Raw genomic sequence first — 15,734 nt, 5'->3', positions numbered from 1 at the left:
AGGGCCGCAGCTGGCGGTGCGCATATTTGAGTGGTCCAGTCGGGTTGCGAAGCGCGTCTCGATATGAGCAGTCACCAAAGCACTCAGGACAAGCGCGAAAGGGGCCCCACCGGGCAGCGCTGTCGGCAATCGTCCGCGTGGTCGTGTGCCATTGCATCGCCATGTCCGAATGCATTGCATTCATAACCGAGAGTTGAAGATGAGTCGAATGGGTTTGTTCGATTGGCAGGAGCAGAGTGAACCCAAGATGAGAAGCTTGTTCGCCACCCGTGCCTGTATATGGATATGAGGCTCCTCGAAGCTACCCGCGTGTTCCTGACGGCAGATCAATAGGGCGGACGCCCGCATTACGGCCGTGCATTGACTCAGTGGTCAGGTGAAGGGCAGCGTGCATTACGACAGGCGGTAGATCTTTGAATATTCGTGAGAAGCCGTGCTTTGATTCGCTCCATCGGGTAATGTTCGTGAAGAGCACATGATTCGAAGCAACTCTTAGTCTCTAAAGAAGAGGCATTTCTGCCCAGCGAGCAATAATGACATTCTACCTTGCCCTTGCGCGGCAGCGCCGAACCCATCATTGCCTGTACAACCGCAGCAAGCGGGCGTGGTCGCCCTTCGTTGGGCACCAGTGAGCGCTACACAGGCATGGCGACCACGCGGAAGTCACTGCGTTCGTCGGGCAAAGGTAAAGAGCTCAGAGAGACCTGGCGGCCTCCGATTCACAGCAGACGGTTCGGGTCTCGTGGCTTGCCCGACTGGACGGGAAATGGCGGCCGCGGTGACTGTACGGCTGTGCCTGGCCATCGGTGGCTATGTGTTTTGCATATCATCCTCAGTCTCCATGTTGGGAGCAAGGCATCGGCAGGGGCTCAGTGATTGAGGGATATTCTCGTGACCGCAGAAAGGTTCAGCAGTGCCCTCTAACCTTGGCGGTTCGCACCCAAGTGTTTGTCACGGCATAGACGGCGTCTTTGCTGTGCTGCTCTGTGCTAACAGTAGTCGTTAGTGTTGAAGCTTGATGATGATGTTGCTCGTTGATTGTTACACGAACTTTGAAGTGCAGTTGGCTGCGAACAGCCGCTAGCGCGTCGCGAATTGCAGCCAACGCCACGCAGCTGGGCCTTGGATTTAAGGCACCGCGCAGCAAGGCTACAATACTTGGATGATAAGGCAACAAGTAGGGATTCTTAAGCACATGACGGTGGTCAGGACTTGACGGCCTGGTATTCCTGCGGTCATTCAAGTGGCGACCAAGCCAATGTACTACTCACCTCCCAATCTCTGAATGAAAGAAGTTTTGAAGATTTATGATCATGCTTGACTCAGTCAACATTTCCATCCTCATGGCGAGAGACATTAAGCTGCGTTCAAATATATACACGAAATGCATTATTAGTACAGCCTCCACCCATCATCCAACCGCTCATAGAGCAAAGACCGCCACACCAGCCGCAAACACCAACCCGACGAAGCTCGCGGTGAGCGAAGAGCCCGCGTTTGTCGCCGACGGCCGCGAAGGAGTCACACTCGATGGGATGGGTGCGTACGAGCTCGCGCTCGAGGCCGGGGCAGACATGGAGGTGTAGAGGGTGGGCCTGATGTGGTGGGTCGGCATCGGCTTCATGGTGGTGTTGTGCGACATGTAGCCGGTCGGGCGCGGGTGAGTGCCGTTGGGCATCGAGTGAGACCAGATGCCAGTCGGCGCAGCGTAGCCAGAGGAAGCGACCATGGACCAGGCGGAGGAGGCGGAGGAGGCGGCAGACGAGTAACCAGCGGCGGCGGAAGAGGAGCTGGAGCTACCGTAGCTGCCTGGCTTGTAGTGGTCGTTGGAGACGGAGAACTGGGTGGTGTACTGGTATTGGCCGGTGGCGTCCACGATGAGCTGGATCCCGTATCCGCCCTCGCCGCTGGATGGCTCGAGATCGTCCTCTGGAGTCCAAACGTAGTACCCAGTGTTTGGGTAGTTCTCGATGATGCTGTACTGAGGGATAGCGTTCTCAGAGGGGCCCTTCAGAAGGACGAGCGTGACCGTGCCATCGGTGGTGGGGTCCCAGGAGACTAAGCTGGTGTAAGCTGATGCTCTTTCGCGATCGCATCCAAGCGCGACCACTTACTGGTGTATGGCTCTCCGGCAGGCACGACATCATGAAGACCTGGAGTATAGATCGGGTTGCCCTTGGGCTCAGCACCAACAGGCTTGGTGTATGCGCTCGTGAAGGGGATGAGGCACGCGAGGCCGGCGGTGAACAGGCTGAACATGGAGAAGTCCGACATTGCGAGGGTTGTTGTTGGTGTTGTTAAACGAGTGACTGCGGTAAACGCTGATGGTAAAGAATGGCTGAAGAAACAAGTCTTCTGGAAGGACTGACTGCAGTATTGCTGATGTGGAAGAAAGAAGAATGCAAAACAGCTGTGGAATGTATGTACTCACCGGCGCATAGCCGTTTCAATTTCCTCCACATTGAACGGCGGCAGGGGCATCGCGCACTCTTCCCAGCAAGCCTCGTCTGGTTCCGTCTGGCGTTCCTTTCAAATTGAGGTTCTCAAGCGAGCCATACTGCTTCTGGGCGAGTATAGGAGCCACGTATCCGTGCGCGGCGAATGGGAAGGGTGGAGTGGTTTCAAAGTGCAGCCAAGCGTCCGTAATCTCCTTTCTTTTATTCCGTCAAGCCGTGATTCTGTTGGAGGACTTCAAGGCGCGTCAAGGGGCGTGACACGTGAAGTCGTGTTCGCTCCTCAGAAGTACATACATTCGTTCAACGATGGCAGAAGGCAGAGCAGCGATTCTCATCGTGGAATCGCCTTCTTGCCTGAGCGAAGAAACTCTGACATCGATCTGTAGGAGGTCATACAGAACCGCGAAGCACTGCACCGCAAAGGAGTACGCGCATGAGTTGTGAAAGACCACGACGACAGTGGAAGACAGGAAAGGCTACATGTGCTTGAATTATATGCTCATGTTGCAGGTAGGTACGCGTCAGCTCGTCGGAACTGCACCTGCAGCGCCAGAGGCCAAACCCGTCTTGGAGAGACAACAACACAGCCCGCCAGCGGGACAATCAAGTTGTGAGATAGAACGACACTCTAATTCTCCAACACTGTTCAGAACTGCACCTCTCTTTACAAGACTCCGCATCCCCAACAATGGACCACGACAATCGCCGCGGAGCGCCGTGACTGACGCTATCCGCAACCTTGCACACAACACCCAATGGCCGGAATGGCGGCATCAAGGTCAGCCTTTGCACCACTCGATACGAGATAAGACTTTAAGTCGACCACATCTCTTCACTCTCCTCTTATCACATTCGACAGTCTGAACAAAATTGATCAAGTACTGTATGTACAATTGAATTTTGGTTCGTGCTATAATACATTCACACCCAAACGCTTCGCTATCATACATCCATTTTCCCTCCTCAATGGAAAGCGACACTTGCATGCCGGAGCGCAAGCGAAGGTATCATTCATCATTGCGTTGAGCGACCGTCTCTTTCTTGGTTCATCATTTCGTCGTAAGCGTCATCAAACTTCATAAGAACATCATCGTGTATCGACAGGAAAGCCCAGACGCAGGCTCGACGGCATGCTCGATCAGCCACACATCGAAGAATCTGAAGACTCATCAGCAACGCTCACAACCGCGCAGAGACAGTCCACCTACCGATAGAGCCCAACTTCGGGATGATGCCAGCACCAGCCAGGGCCTGGAAGTCCCACTCAGGCGCACTCTCCGTCTTCCACGTCCAAAAGATCCATCCGGACGCCTTCTCATACGCCGCCATCTGCGCATGAATAAACGACCCGATATTCTGCTTCGCATCCGAGCTAAGCCCAGCCACGGTACCGGTCGAGTATCCCTCGCAGGAGCCGATGAAGTACGAATCCTCGAACGTGCCGTCGTACCGTGCGCCGGTGTTGCGACCGTTCAACCATTTCGCGCAGTCGGTCATGGCGCCCGTCCATTCGCCGGCGACGGTCCATTTGTTGCAGCCGGCCATTTCGCCGCCGTAGGAGCAGGCGGTGCTGATGTGGTCGTGGGTGCTCATCTCGAGTTCTGAGGAGTCGAAGACTTCGTCTGGTGGATGTCAACAAGGCGGCAGCATTCGACGGCAGGGTCATAGACTTACAGTGGTGGGTGTCGACCATGACGTTCCAGAGCCCGTCACCCCAGCCGTTCCAGTAGCTCAGGTCCTGGAACGCATCGTGGATTGTCGTAGCCACTGGAGCGTTCTTCAGGTCACCCCAGCTGTCGTAGTAGAACTGCTCGACGGTGTCCATGTCCAGTTCCGGACCCATGGGCTCGTTGAGCAGTTCAATGGACGCCACAGCAGGGTTTGACGCATGGTCCTTCTTGAGCTTCTTCAGAGCCTTGTGGGTCTGGGAGACGGTGTTGCCCTGGGTCCACTGGATGACACCTTTGTTGCCTGAGTTGTCGAATCCGTTCTGGCTACCTGGCGCACCGTGGAGATCGATCATGACCTTGATACCATTCTGGCCAGCCCAATCGATGGCCTTACCGAGCCACTCGTAGGCGCCTTGGATGTATGGATCACCGTCCACTGGCGCAACTGACCAGTATCCGATCGGGATGCGGACAAAGTTCAGGCCGAGCGAGGCCATTTCGCTGAAGTCACCAGCAGTGATCCAGCTGCTCCAGTGCTTCTGCATGCGCTTTTCCATCTCGTCCTTGCCGAGCGTGGCGCTCATGCTGTACTCTGGAGAGGTGTCAGCAGCATATTCACGACTCTTTCCAAGGCTGCCTTACCATCCATGACATTGTCAGGTGTCGCTTCGAAGATCGAAGGCGTGATCCAGGGCTCGAGGACCAACCATCCACCAAGATTCACACCCCGAATCTTCTGGTGATCGAAAGCGAACCCCATCCCACCGCGCTTAGCCGAAGTCATCGTCGCCGCCGGGGCCGCATGACCCAAGGAAGGAAGAAGCGCTGCGGCCGTCAAGACGAGCGCGGAGAGCTTGGTCAAGGTCATGATGGTGAAGAAGGATTGTTATTAAGCTTCGAACAGTGGTATTCCACGACAGCAGGCCATTCACGGACGGCGAGATGACAAGAGACTGGCAACTCTTCGAGGTCAACAGGAAGGAGCTGGTCTTCTTTTCGACGAGAACTCGGCCGTCCATCTCGTCTTATACCGTAACACCGCACGCCCGCATCCCTCTCCATCGTGACCCGCCGATCATGACGATCCTCCGCAACCACAAGTCGAGCTATACAAACAACGCATCCCGACACAGCAACCGCCGACGGCCACAGCTTGGGTGGTACACCAGCTCGTCATGTTTGCGCTTAGCAGATGCTGCCCCACCAGAGCAGTGTGCAGCGGGTGGAGTGTGGTGGTGTCAGCTGTAGCAGAAGCAGCACTAAGATCGTCCTGGTGGTCACCTGTCGGGAGCAGAGAAGCTGAATCATGCGCACAAACTACGTAGGCGCCGGCGAGAAGGGCTGTTTAGGCGTGGACGCTGAGAGGAGAAAGACTGCCGGTGCTGTACGACGACGGCTGTGGCTCACGCAGGTACTGCTTCGATTGGGTGGTATGGCGCAACGGAGAGCAACTGCGGGCTGATGGAGGGCGTTCGCTGGCTTGGGAGACCGCTCACCCGTCCCGATGAGCGTTCCGAGTGTGGCTGGGTCTCGTTGTCCCACGAGGAACGCTACCCGAAAGCGACCTATTCACGATCGTCGTGCGATCAACAGCATTCGGCCGCCGTCATTGCTCCGGGTAAAGCAGAAAAGAAAACCCAAGCTCTCACCCGACACGCCGTCGTCACATGGCCAAGCTTCTGGCGTATTATGCTTAGTGACCCTTACCTCGGTGCACCGGGATGCACACGCATCTGCTGTATTGCTGCTGTGGTACAGCACGATAGGTTTTCGTGAGGCTGACAATTGACCATGCAACGTACTACACGACGTTCGTTATCCGTTCCTTGCATGTTTTTCGCCCTCGACGTCGGTGCAAGGCTGATTTTCGTCAAAAACACCATCTCGAATTGCCCCGCGAAATCGAAACAACAACCCCAGCTTTTGGCGCGCAGATCATCAAACACGATCTCCAGTCCAAACCTTGAATGGTATAACAACCGACCCAATGGAAACCCGATATCGGCAAGGGACTGACTTAGCTGACTTAGTCAAAGTCAAGATTTCGTCACTTTGGTCACACGATCAAGCAAGAGAGTGAAGAGTGACGAGCCGAGTCTTGTTGTTCGGGATGTGGTCGTTGGTAGGCTGAAGTGCCGGACGACCTGCTGACCTTCGACGTCTTCTGCTCTTCGTTGGAGTTGTTTGACGACGGACGAACGCTTCGAGGCTGGAAGAGGAAAGTGTCGGTTATGCTCGGTTCTGCTAATGTACCAACTTACAGTGTTCTCAACCCTCAGGCATGCTCCAAACCTGAGAGCAGCTGCCATGCTGGACAACATCGATCAACCACTTCCGAAGTACTTGGTATAGTAACTCTTCGCGTGCCCATAAACAAACTGCAAAGGCATGCCACCACCTACACTCCGAATCAACATTTATCCTGTCTACAACAAGAAGTATCTACCCACTCAACGGACTCTTCGTCGGGTCCCACGCCGAAGGCGAATACTGCTTCGTATTCAATGCCTCCATATCCTCCTTGCTCAGCTCAAAGTCGTAGATCTCTTTGTTCTCCTCGATGCGATTGTGCGTGACGCTCTTTGGCAGGATGACGAAGTTCTTCTGCAGACCCCATCGGAGGAGGATCTGCGCCGGAGTTTTGCTGTGCTTCTTCGCTAGAGGTGCCAGCAGTGGGTCGTCCATTCTTTGCGAGCGGACCAGTGGTGAGTAGGCTTCAAGGACGACGCCGCGCTTCTCACACCACTCCACGATGTCCGGACGAGCCAACCAAGGGTGAAGTTCGACCTGATTGACGGAGAGGACACCTACTTTGTCCTTGGATTGTTGCTAGCGGCTAATCAGCGTCATCGCAAACATGCCAACATGAAGGACGTACCTTCTGCCATTGCTCGAGCTCGTCCAGGTGGTGGACTGGTCCGTTCGTCAGCATCAAGGAGAGATCAGCAGACATGACTGGTATACATACCACCATAGTTGCTCACCCCGATACTCCTTACCTTACCCTCCTGCACCTTCTCAACCAGCGCTTGCCACGCACCAAGTCGTCCTTCTTTGCCACCATATGGTGCATGGAGCAAATACAGATCAATGTAGCTGAGCCTGTTCAAAACAATCAGCATACACCGACCATGGAGCAACACTGGTCATAGCTTACCCAGTCTTCCTCAAACTCTCATCTACGCATTTCTTCGCTCCATCATAGTTGACATCCCGCGGTGGCACCTTCGAAGTGAAGAAGAGCTGCTCTCGCGGGACGCCAGACTTGAGCATACCCTTGGCTGAGGGCTCTTCGTTGCGGTAGACTGTCGCGGAATCGACGTGTCGGTATCCGCTCTTGATAGCGTGGTCTGTTACGTCCTCCGCGACGTCGGCTGGCCTGTTGTTCGTTCAGCTTCCTCGTGGCGAATCTAGATCTCGAGGGAGCTTACGTTTGGTATACACCTGGAAAGTTATCAGTATAGCTGTCTGTCGATTCGTGATATTGGAGACTTACCGTAGCCCAGTAAGGGTATCTCATAGCCGGAACTTAGCTTGAGTTTCGAGTTGATGTCGAGTTGTTTCGCCATGGCGATGCTTGAGGCCGAGAAGAATCGCTGCTGGTGGCGGATTGGTTGACGAAGGAGCGTTCGATGAAGCTGCAATGGTCGTGTGATAGTGGCAGTCATACCAGATGAATCGATCGAATGAAAGCTTCAGGTGGTGAAGAAGATGGAGGAACCTGGAAGTGACATGTGAAGGTGAATTCATCGAATCACGTCACTAGCGCGAATCATAATCATCCGAGACATTCTACGAGATCCAGGTGAACTTGACCACCGACAGCACTTTCTCTCGCGCTGTCATACTCGCCCTCGTCAGGTCACTGCAGGAGGACACCATGAGGCTCATCAAGCAGAACATCGAGCAAAAAGATGGCTCCGGCACGGCGACACTCCTGCCAGAAGAGCCAGAAGATATGGTGAGCATGCCCGCGCAACAAAGGTGAAATCTGCCTGGACAGTACGCTGACGAACGCGCAGTGGCACGCATACAACCTAATCCGACCCAACGACCTCCTTCGCGCCTCCGCCGTACGGAAGATCATTCAAGAATCCGGCTCCGGCAGCCGCTCAGTAGATCGAGTTCACACCACCCTCACCATCCGCGTCACGAAACTGGACTTCGACCCCCAAGCATCTCAGCTGCACGTGTCAGGAAGAGTCGCCGAAGAGAACAAGCATGTGAAGCTGGGCAGCTACCACACCCTTGACCTTGAGCTCCAGCGCAATTTCACGCTCGAGAAGAACGAGGGATGGGACAGCGTAGCGATCGACACGCTCAAGGAGAGCATAAACCAAGATGCGAAGGCGCAGCTGTGGGCTGTGGTCATGCAAGAAGGGCTGGCTAACATCTGCCTGATCACCGACCACCAGACCATTCTTCGCCAGCGAGTCGAGACCAGCTTGCCGAAGAAGCGCGCTGGCTCTAGCGACCATGACAAGTCAGTACAGAGGTTCTATCAAACGACCTACGACTCGCTGCTACGACAGATCGACCTCAGCGACCCCAAGCCACTGCTGCTGGCGAGTCCGGGCTTCACGGCGAGCAGCTTTCAACAGTTCATCAAGACGCAAGCTGCGTCTGGAGCCAATAAGCAACTTCAACAGCTACTTCAGAAGATCATCGTCGCGCATTCAGCTTCCGCACATCTCCACAGTCTGAGCGAAGTCCTGGCGAGTCCAGCGGTGACGAGCAAGCTCAGTGATACGAAGTTTGCGCGGGAGACGCAGCTCATGGACCGCTTCTTCGAGCTCATGCGGAACGATGATGCGCGAGCGTGGTATGGCCCGAAGGAGTGCGAGGCCGCTGTAGAAAGGGCTGCTGTAGGGAAGGGTGGGGGCGTCCTGCTGATCTCAAACGCTCTCTTCCGAAGCCAAGAGATCAAAACGAGGCAACGGTGGGTGAAGCTAGTAGATGAGGTGAAGGAACAGGGCGGCGAGGTCAGAGTCCTGAGCAGTATGCATGAGAGTGGGAAGAGGCTGGAGGGGCTGGGTGGCATTGCAGCTATCCTCACGTACCCGATTGAGGATCTGGGTGATGAGATTGAGGAGAATGGTGAGGAGGACGATGCGTGGATGAATGGAGATGGGAACGGGCATATGAACGGCATAGAGGGTAGACGAGAGTACGACGAGGACATTGACATATGATACCCAACGTACGAAGACATGAGACCTTTGCCTTCAATAGCGCTAGTATACGGACCGTTCCGTCTTGCCCAAAGTAGACGTCAAGTGCATGTCGAGTGAGAATGTTCTTTCCTCTCAACAAAATGTTTGCAAGAACACCTCGAGCATTACAGACCTCACTCAGAAGATCAAGACCCCTCACTCAACGACAACTTCCACTTGCTGCGATCCAGAAGTTCAGCACGCAATACCGCACCATGACGGAAGTCAAGACTTTCAACACCAAGAAGGCCACTCAGGGTAGGTCCTAACACATTCTCAATACTCTGTTCCCTACTAACATGTTCACCAGCTATCGGCCCCTACGTGAGGCCTCCCCAAGTTGAGCAGCTCGCTTCTCCATGACTGACAGCAACCCAAGTCCCAAGCCGTAATCGCCGGCCCACACATCTTCGTCTCCGGCCAGCTTCCCGCCGATGCAGAAGGCAACATCGTGCAAGGCAGCATCGCGGAGATGACCACTGCTTGCTGCGAGAACCTCAAGAATATCCTTGAGGATGCTGGAAGCTCCATCACCCGGGTTGTGAAGGTATGTTCTTGCCGCTCTGCCTCGAGTTGTGACGGTGTCTTTTTTGCTTCTCGTATCTGAGGCCGGAGCGCTTCTGATGCAAGAATGGGCTGAAGCTGCTGTACAGATGTGGCTCAGAGCTGACTTTACTTATCGTAGGTCACCGCTTTCCTAACGACCATGGACAACTTCGCCGAGATGAACGGAGTGTACGAGAAGTACTTCACGCACAAGCCCTCGCGCTCTTGCGTGGCCGTCCACCAGCTGCCGAAAGGTGTGCCGGTTGAGATTGAGTGCATTGCGCTATCGGGCAAGGCATAGACCAAATGCCTATTGGCCCTAGGGGGAAAGGGTGCAGTGGTACAGCAAAGCTGTAGTCGTCAAATGCCTTGCTGGCAGCTCATGTAGCTCTATGCTATCTGTCTGTACAATCATGTGCAAAGCGCTAAAAACGCTGCCAAATGTCGAAGAAGTCCTCCCATCCATGATATCAGGCTCGTGCCTTTCCATTTTCCTCTCATCCTCGAGAATGCAGAGCCAGGTGATGCCATATGCTACAGACCCATTTCCCGCCTCCAGGCGTCCCCCCGAAAAAGCCACCCATGTTCAAAATCAAAGTAATCCATAAGCGAGCGGATGGGGTATCATCATGCAGTAAAATCCAATCATCGTCCGTAACCAGAAGAATTGTCATAAGGTCGCACTTCACGCAGCGCAACCATGTAGTCATTGCATAGGCATGAAAGTGAAATGTGTCGCGTTCTCCACCGGGCTCGAGTAGTGCGTGAGACCCGGCATCGAGCCGACGGTGGAAGCGAGGGAGGCGGCGGCTGTGGTTTCGAGGTCCTGCCATTTGCGGGCGCAGTGGCGGGCGGGCCAGCGTTCGTTGATGCCGTAGTCGAGCATCTGGGAGTCATGTTAGTGGACGTTTGAAGGTAAGAGGGGGAGTGAGATGGACATACCCGTTGGGCGATAATCTCCCACTTGTACTTCTCCCAGTACTCGTGCGCCTGCTTCAGCGCTTTGACGTCCTCGTCCTGCCATACCCGAAACTTCTCGCGGAGCCGCTTGTAGCGCATCTGCAATGCCGCGACTTGGAAGTTCTTGCCGCGATCTGTTTGGAAGCGGTTGGCGATGTCCTTCCAAGGGAGGCTCTCTTCCTCCTTCAGCTGCACCAGGAAGCGGTCGTCTTCGCTCAGGTCGGCAGATGCCACGGAAGACGTTCGCTTGCGCTTCTTCGAGGAGCTGAGGGTGGTCTCTTGCTGCTCATCTTCGTCCCGCTTCCGCTTCTGTGCGGCGACTTGCTCTGGGTTTGGTGCAAGCGCTGGGAATGGTCGCTTGGGGATGGGTTGTCGGATCTCTGGTGTGGATGAAGATGCATATTGCTCCTCTGAGCCATACGTCTGCTGGAACACACTCGGCGGAAAGGTCGAAGTCACTGGAGGTGTTGGGTGCCCGGCCACACTCGAGTAAATACCCAGTCCACCAGTGGAAGGCCACGAGACATGTTCAGCTCCAGGTCCAAAAGTACTAGGGCTACTCCTCGGCCGCGATAGGTCCTTTGTCGAGAACAGCGTTTGCGGCAGCTGATAGCTAGGCGGATGCATCGTATACGGCTGAACAGAAATATCCGGGATCGACGCTCTCGCGTACTGCGGCCAGGGCTGACTCTCCATGGTGGTCGTTGGGAAAGGCGTCATGTACGACTCGTTGTAAGCGTACTGCCAGTCGTTAGCGATGGTCGTGGCGAACGGGTCCAGCGCGGGCCTGTCGTTGCTCGACTCGGACGGCGACGTGGTACATACAGTGCTTGGGGTGTACCAGTCCGAGGCGACGAGGCCAGATGTATCCGCCATCGAGCCCGCATTGAGAGTCTGTCCGGCCAGGTTCGGATACGACTCGCCGGTCGACATGGTGGTTGGGTACAAGAGTAGTATTGTTGGCGGGGACCTTGCTGTTGCCAACGGGACCGAGTCCGAAGGGTGAGATGTAGATCACTGTTGTTGCTGTTGTTGCTGACCTTTGTTGGCAAGCCTATAGCGGCTGGTAATCTCATAATCGAGTGAGGCATGTTGGTCCCTATGTAGGATGAGCAGACACTGGGCTCAGACGTAGCGGTTTCCCTCGATAGACTGTTAGGGCCATACCCAGGCACGGGCCTCTAGAGGCTTAGGCCCATCGACAGGGCAGGCTTATTTTGAGCGCGGTAGATCTAAAGAGCCGCACCGTGCCGACATAGCGCGCCTGCAAGGGACGTTAACGTGCGAAATCTCACCATCCCGCAAGAGGCGTGGTTTTGACGAGCGCTTGGGGCCGTCGATTTGGCAACGCCTGCTTTGGCGTGCAGCAGAAGGGCGGGAGGAAGGTTAAGCTCGTGCGGCTGGTGCTATTCATGGTAAATTGCAGGGCTGATGGAAAGACTGGCCAATCGAAACTCCCCGCGTTCTGCTCTTTATGCGAAATGACTGCTAAATTGTGCCTTGCATGAACCGTTGCTGCACCCCGCTGTCGCGTGGGATGCTGTCGCTGTCGAGTCCGTCTATTCTTTCGCTCGCTGAAGAGATGCCACAACCGTCAGGCTGGTGCTGTATAGCGACAGCAACGGCCAAGCTCCTCAATACTACTACGTCTCTGCCGTCTATCAGCAGAAGTGCTGCGCCCTTTGTCAATACTCCGTGGCTGGCAGTCCATACTCACGTTCCCATTACTTGGGAGGCCTGCAATTTCTCGTTGACTGGCCATCGCTGCTCAGTGAAATGAACAGATCTCAGGCACTGCCATCTCACGATAGCCTGAATGTCGGCGACTCGGCCATGACGTCCGCGCTGTCATTTTGCTGCGCCAAACAGCCTTAAAGGTCGACATGGAGCTCTCTTGGGAAGAGGTTAAAAATAGCGCCTGAGGAGAGAAATGCAGCTAATAGCTCCAAAGATAGACGCACTGTGCGTGAAAAAAGACAGCTAAGTCAGCTCAATCTGGCGAAATTAGCTGTTTCATCTCCTTTAGCTGCAGCAGAGTGTTTATTTTGGTAGACTAAATGTGAATGTGAGATCAGATGCATGGGTTTGAAACAACCAGAGGAAACTTACTCTTGTCTTCTTCATTTCTCTTGCAATGATGTCGATAGCAAGCCGGGAAGCCGGAATTCAGGAACGGGTGTTGGGTAGCAGCGGCTGGGAATCTGGATGTATGCTATCTACTGCGTACCCTGTGGAAGCAAATCGGATAGTTGAAATGCTGCCATTCGAAAACCATTATTAGGCGTACAGGTCAGCGGCGGCGGATGCTCCAAGCGTACGCTGGTCACCACGCCGCGATTGACTCCGCCGTGATGTGCGGAAGTGAAGCTGCCTTTGGTGACCATGTCGACCGCAGACAGAAGACTCAGCCGGGACACAAGGTAGGCCAGACGACGACATCGATTCGATCTCAAGGTTCAACATTCCAGCGCGCCTGCTCTACGGCTCGTCGCCCATGTTACTGCGCCCTGAGTCGGCAGCAGACGCTGCCGCCGATGATCATGTGTCGCTGATCCGGCGTTCTTGGCGACACTGTGGAAAAGAGCTTTCGTGAGTATCCTAAGCCCACCGCATAAACATTAGTTCATCAGATCAACGCCTTTTCTTTGAGCCCTAAGAAAACAACTTCTTCTCCACCCCAACCATCCCGTGCACATTCCCCTCCGCCTGCGCGCTCGCCGTCCGGAACTCGAATCGCACCTTCCCGCTCTTCACACCGGCCTGCAGCTCCTTCAGACTCTGCACTCCGATATCTTGCAGACTGTGCTGGATCCCGGCCATCAGGTACGGCAGGAACTTCGTAATACTGCCCCGGTCCAGCACACTGCCGCTCACACCTTGCGCGACGAGCAGCTTGTCGCCTTCGGAAAAGTAGCGCGCGGTACCGGCGTTCTGGGCGGTGTTTGCGGCTTTGGCGGTGGCGGTGTTGAGGGTGGAGCCGGCGGCTTTCTTGTCCTCCATGGCGTCGATGGAACCCATGCCGCGGTAGGTCTTGCGGAGCTGGCCGTCGGGGCCGACGACATATGCGCCGGGCGACTCAGTGGTGGCGGCGAGGAGGCCACCCATCATGATGGTGCTTGCGCCGAGAGAGAGGGCTTTGACGATGTGGCCGACGTTCTGGATGCCGCCGTCTGCGATGCAAGGGACGCCGAATTTGGCTGCAAACTCGGCGACGCGGTAGACGGAGGTGGCTTGCGGTCGGCCGACTGCCATAACTTCTTGAGTGATGCATGCGGAGCCGGCGCCCATACCGATACGAAGGCCATCCACACCTGCTGCAATGAGAGAAGCGGCCTGGTCGCGAGTCACCACGTTGCCACCGACGACTTGGATCTGAGGGTAGGTCTGCTTGATCCAGCGAACCATTTCCAGCTGATACATCGAGTTGCCTTGACTGCTGTCGAGGATGACGATGTCCAGGCCAGCGTCCACAAGCGCTCTAAGACGATCCTTGTCGGCCTCTCTCGTTCCGATGGCAGCTGCGGATAGTAGTTGTTTGGTACCAGGAACCTTGGATGCCAGAGGGAAGTGGAGGTTCTTCATCAGATCGCTTCGGCTGAGAATAGAGACGAGGTTGCCCTGCGCGTCTACGATCGGCAGCTTGCCCTTCTTCGAGCGACTGAGGATGTCGTTTGCCTCGCTGAGGCTGATGCCTTCTCTGGCTGTGACCAGGTCTGTGCTCATGACTTCTGTAACGGGCGAGGATGCGTTGTGGTGGAATTGGGTGTCCCGGGGCGTGACTATACCAACGAGCTTGCTTCGGAGTGTGCCGTTCTCTGGAAGTATACCGTCAGCACCAGCTCGCCAGCAACCGTGCAGCTATGTTCGAGCATCATAATCAAGAAGTGGTCAGAGAAGACATCTCCACATTGCTGCCGGTACGTTGACCAGCAGCTGACGGTGGAACGAAAGTTATGTGATTTGTGTGTTCATCAGGGAAGAGAGGGCGTAGATATAGAATTTCGCACACACTTACCAGTAACCGGGAACCCTCCAAAACCCCACCGGTCCTTCAAGGCCCTCGCCTCTGCCACAGTTGTGCTGGGTGAAATCACGATCGGGTCCAGGATGAATCCGTTCTCAAACCTTTTCACCTTCCTAATCATCTCCGCCTGCTCCTCGATACTGCAGTTGTGATGCACCACACCCACGCCTCCCAGCAGCGCCATATGAATCGCCATATTTGACTCGGTCACCGTGTCCATAGGTGAAGATGTGAAGGGGGTCTTGAGCGTGATGTTGCGGGTGAGCTTCGAGGTTAGGTCGACGGTGCTGGCAGGGAAGCCGATGTAGCCTGGAAGTAGGAGGAAGTCGTTGTAAGTCAGACCGCCGATCTGCGTGTTGTCCATGAGCTGGTCGATGTCGATGCCATCGCGGTGGGTGTAGGACTTGAGAAGGGAGAGGGCTTTCGAGGAGTCTTCGTAGGTCTCGTTGTCTTCTTCGTAGGTACCGTTGGTCATGGGCATGCTGCTGTTGGCGGCGGCGCCTTGGGACTGCTTCAGCTTGACGCCGTCGATGTCGTCGTGGACGCCGTTCGAGAGTGTAGAGTTGCTCATCGTTAATGCAGTATTCTGGTGTTGCTGTTAGTTGAGATCACTGTTGGCCTTGAGACCACGGACTTACCCCAAGAGAGGGAGGAAGAAGAAATCGAGTCTCGAAGAAGACTTTTTGAGAGCACGAAAAGCTTAAACGCGCCAAGGTTTCTGGGGTAAGCAGGGGTCCAACCCTACTCCCCTAAACTGTCAAACATGTGATAATCAGCTTTAGAATATTGAAGTGTCGACGGCAATGACGTCCGACTTCACGAGTTGCACTGAAGGGTGCGAAGAGTTGTTTCTTTATAGTTTGTT

At 55.1% G+C, this 15,734-nt stretch overlaps 7 protein-coding genes across 7 annotated transcripts; 2 read left to right on the top strand and 5 right to left on the bottom strand.

The window, feature by feature from the left end:
- Positions 1-1,423: 1,423 nt before the first annotated feature.
- On the bottom strand, positions 1,424-2,274 carry LTR77_008675 (uncharacterized protein; the record flags this gene model as incomplete). Its single annotated transcript, XM_064805905.1, has 2 exons — positions 1,424-2,058; positions 2,115-2,274. The coding sequence occupies 2 exons, from the start codon at positions 2,272-2,274 to the stop codon at positions 1,424-1,426; spliced, it is 795 nt and encodes a 264-aa protein (XP_064655764.1).
- Positions 2,275-3,594: 1,320 nt separating this feature from the next.
- On the bottom strand, positions 3,595-4,994 carry LTR77_008674 (uncharacterized protein; the record flags this gene model as incomplete). Its single annotated transcript, XM_064805904.1, has 4 exons — positions 3,595-3,614; positions 3,665-4,078; positions 4,131-4,718; positions 4,769-4,994. The coding sequence occupies 4 exons, from the start codon at positions 4,992-4,994 to the stop codon at positions 3,595-3,597; spliced, it is 1,248 nt and encodes a 415-aa protein (XP_064655763.1).
- A 1,574-nt stretch (positions 4,995-6,568) lies between these two features.
- LTR77_008673 (uncharacterized protein) lies at positions 6,569-7,695 on the bottom strand (the record flags this gene model as incomplete). The annotated part of the gene is made up of 5 exons (XM_064805903.1): positions 6,569-6,955; positions 7,005-7,039; positions 7,095-7,228; positions 7,284-7,500; positions 7,623-7,695. The coding sequence occupies 5 exons, from the start codon at positions 7,693-7,695 to the stop codon at positions 6,569-6,571; spliced, it is 846 nt and encodes a 281-aa protein (XP_064655762.1).
- A 311-nt stretch (positions 7,696-8,006) lies between these two features.
- Positions 8,007-9,318, top strand: DOM34 (Translation factor pelota; the record flags this gene model as incomplete). Its single annotated transcript, XM_064805902.1, has 2 exons — positions 8,007-8,087; positions 8,149-9,318. The coding sequence occupies 2 exons, from the start codon at positions 8,007-8,009 to the stop codon at positions 9,316-9,318; spliced, it is 1,251 nt and encodes a 416-aa protein (XP_064655761.1).
- A 236-nt stretch (positions 9,319-9,554) lies between these two features.
- Positions 9,555-10,186, top strand: LTR77_008671 (uncharacterized protein; the record flags this gene model as incomplete). The annotated part of the gene is made up of 4 exons (XM_064805901.1): positions 9,555-9,597; positions 9,650-9,663; positions 9,710-9,886; positions 10,025-10,186. 4 exons carry the CDS (start codon positions 9,555-9,557, stop codon positions 10,184-10,186), a joined length of 396 nt encoding a protein of 131 aa, XP_064655760.1.
- A 405-nt stretch (positions 10,187-10,591) lies between these two features.
- Positions 10,592-11,778, bottom strand: LTR77_008670 (uncharacterized protein; the record flags this gene model as incomplete). Its single annotated transcript, XM_064805900.1, has 2 exons — positions 10,592-10,771; positions 10,828-11,778. The coding sequence occupies 2 exons, from the start codon at positions 11,776-11,778 to the stop codon at positions 10,592-10,594; spliced, it is 1,131 nt and encodes a 376-aa protein (XP_064655759.1).
- A 1,719-nt stretch (positions 11,779-13,497) lies between these two features.
- IMD1 (inosine-5'-monophosphate dehydrogenase) lies at positions 13,498-15,440 on the bottom strand (the record flags this gene model as incomplete). Its single annotated transcript, XM_064805899.1, has 2 exons — positions 13,498-14,660; positions 14,861-15,440. 2 exons carry the CDS (start codon positions 15,438-15,440, stop codon positions 13,498-13,500), a joined length of 1,743 nt encoding a protein of 580 aa, XP_064655758.1.
- Between the last annotated feature and the right edge of the window lie 294 nt (positions 15,441-15,734).

Source organism: Saxophila tyrrhenica (genome assembly GCF_035928015.1).
Source record: "Saxophila tyrrhenica strain CCFEE 5935 chromosome Unknown scaffold_15, whole genome shotgun sequence".
Taxonomy (NCBI): domain Eukaryota; kingdom Fungi; phylum Ascomycota; class Dothideomycetes; order Mycosphaerellales; family Extremaceae; genus Saxophila; species Saxophila tyrrhenica.
The sequence above is the reverse complement of the archived record's forward strand: the minus strand, read 5'-3'. Positions and strand labels throughout refer to the sequence as shown.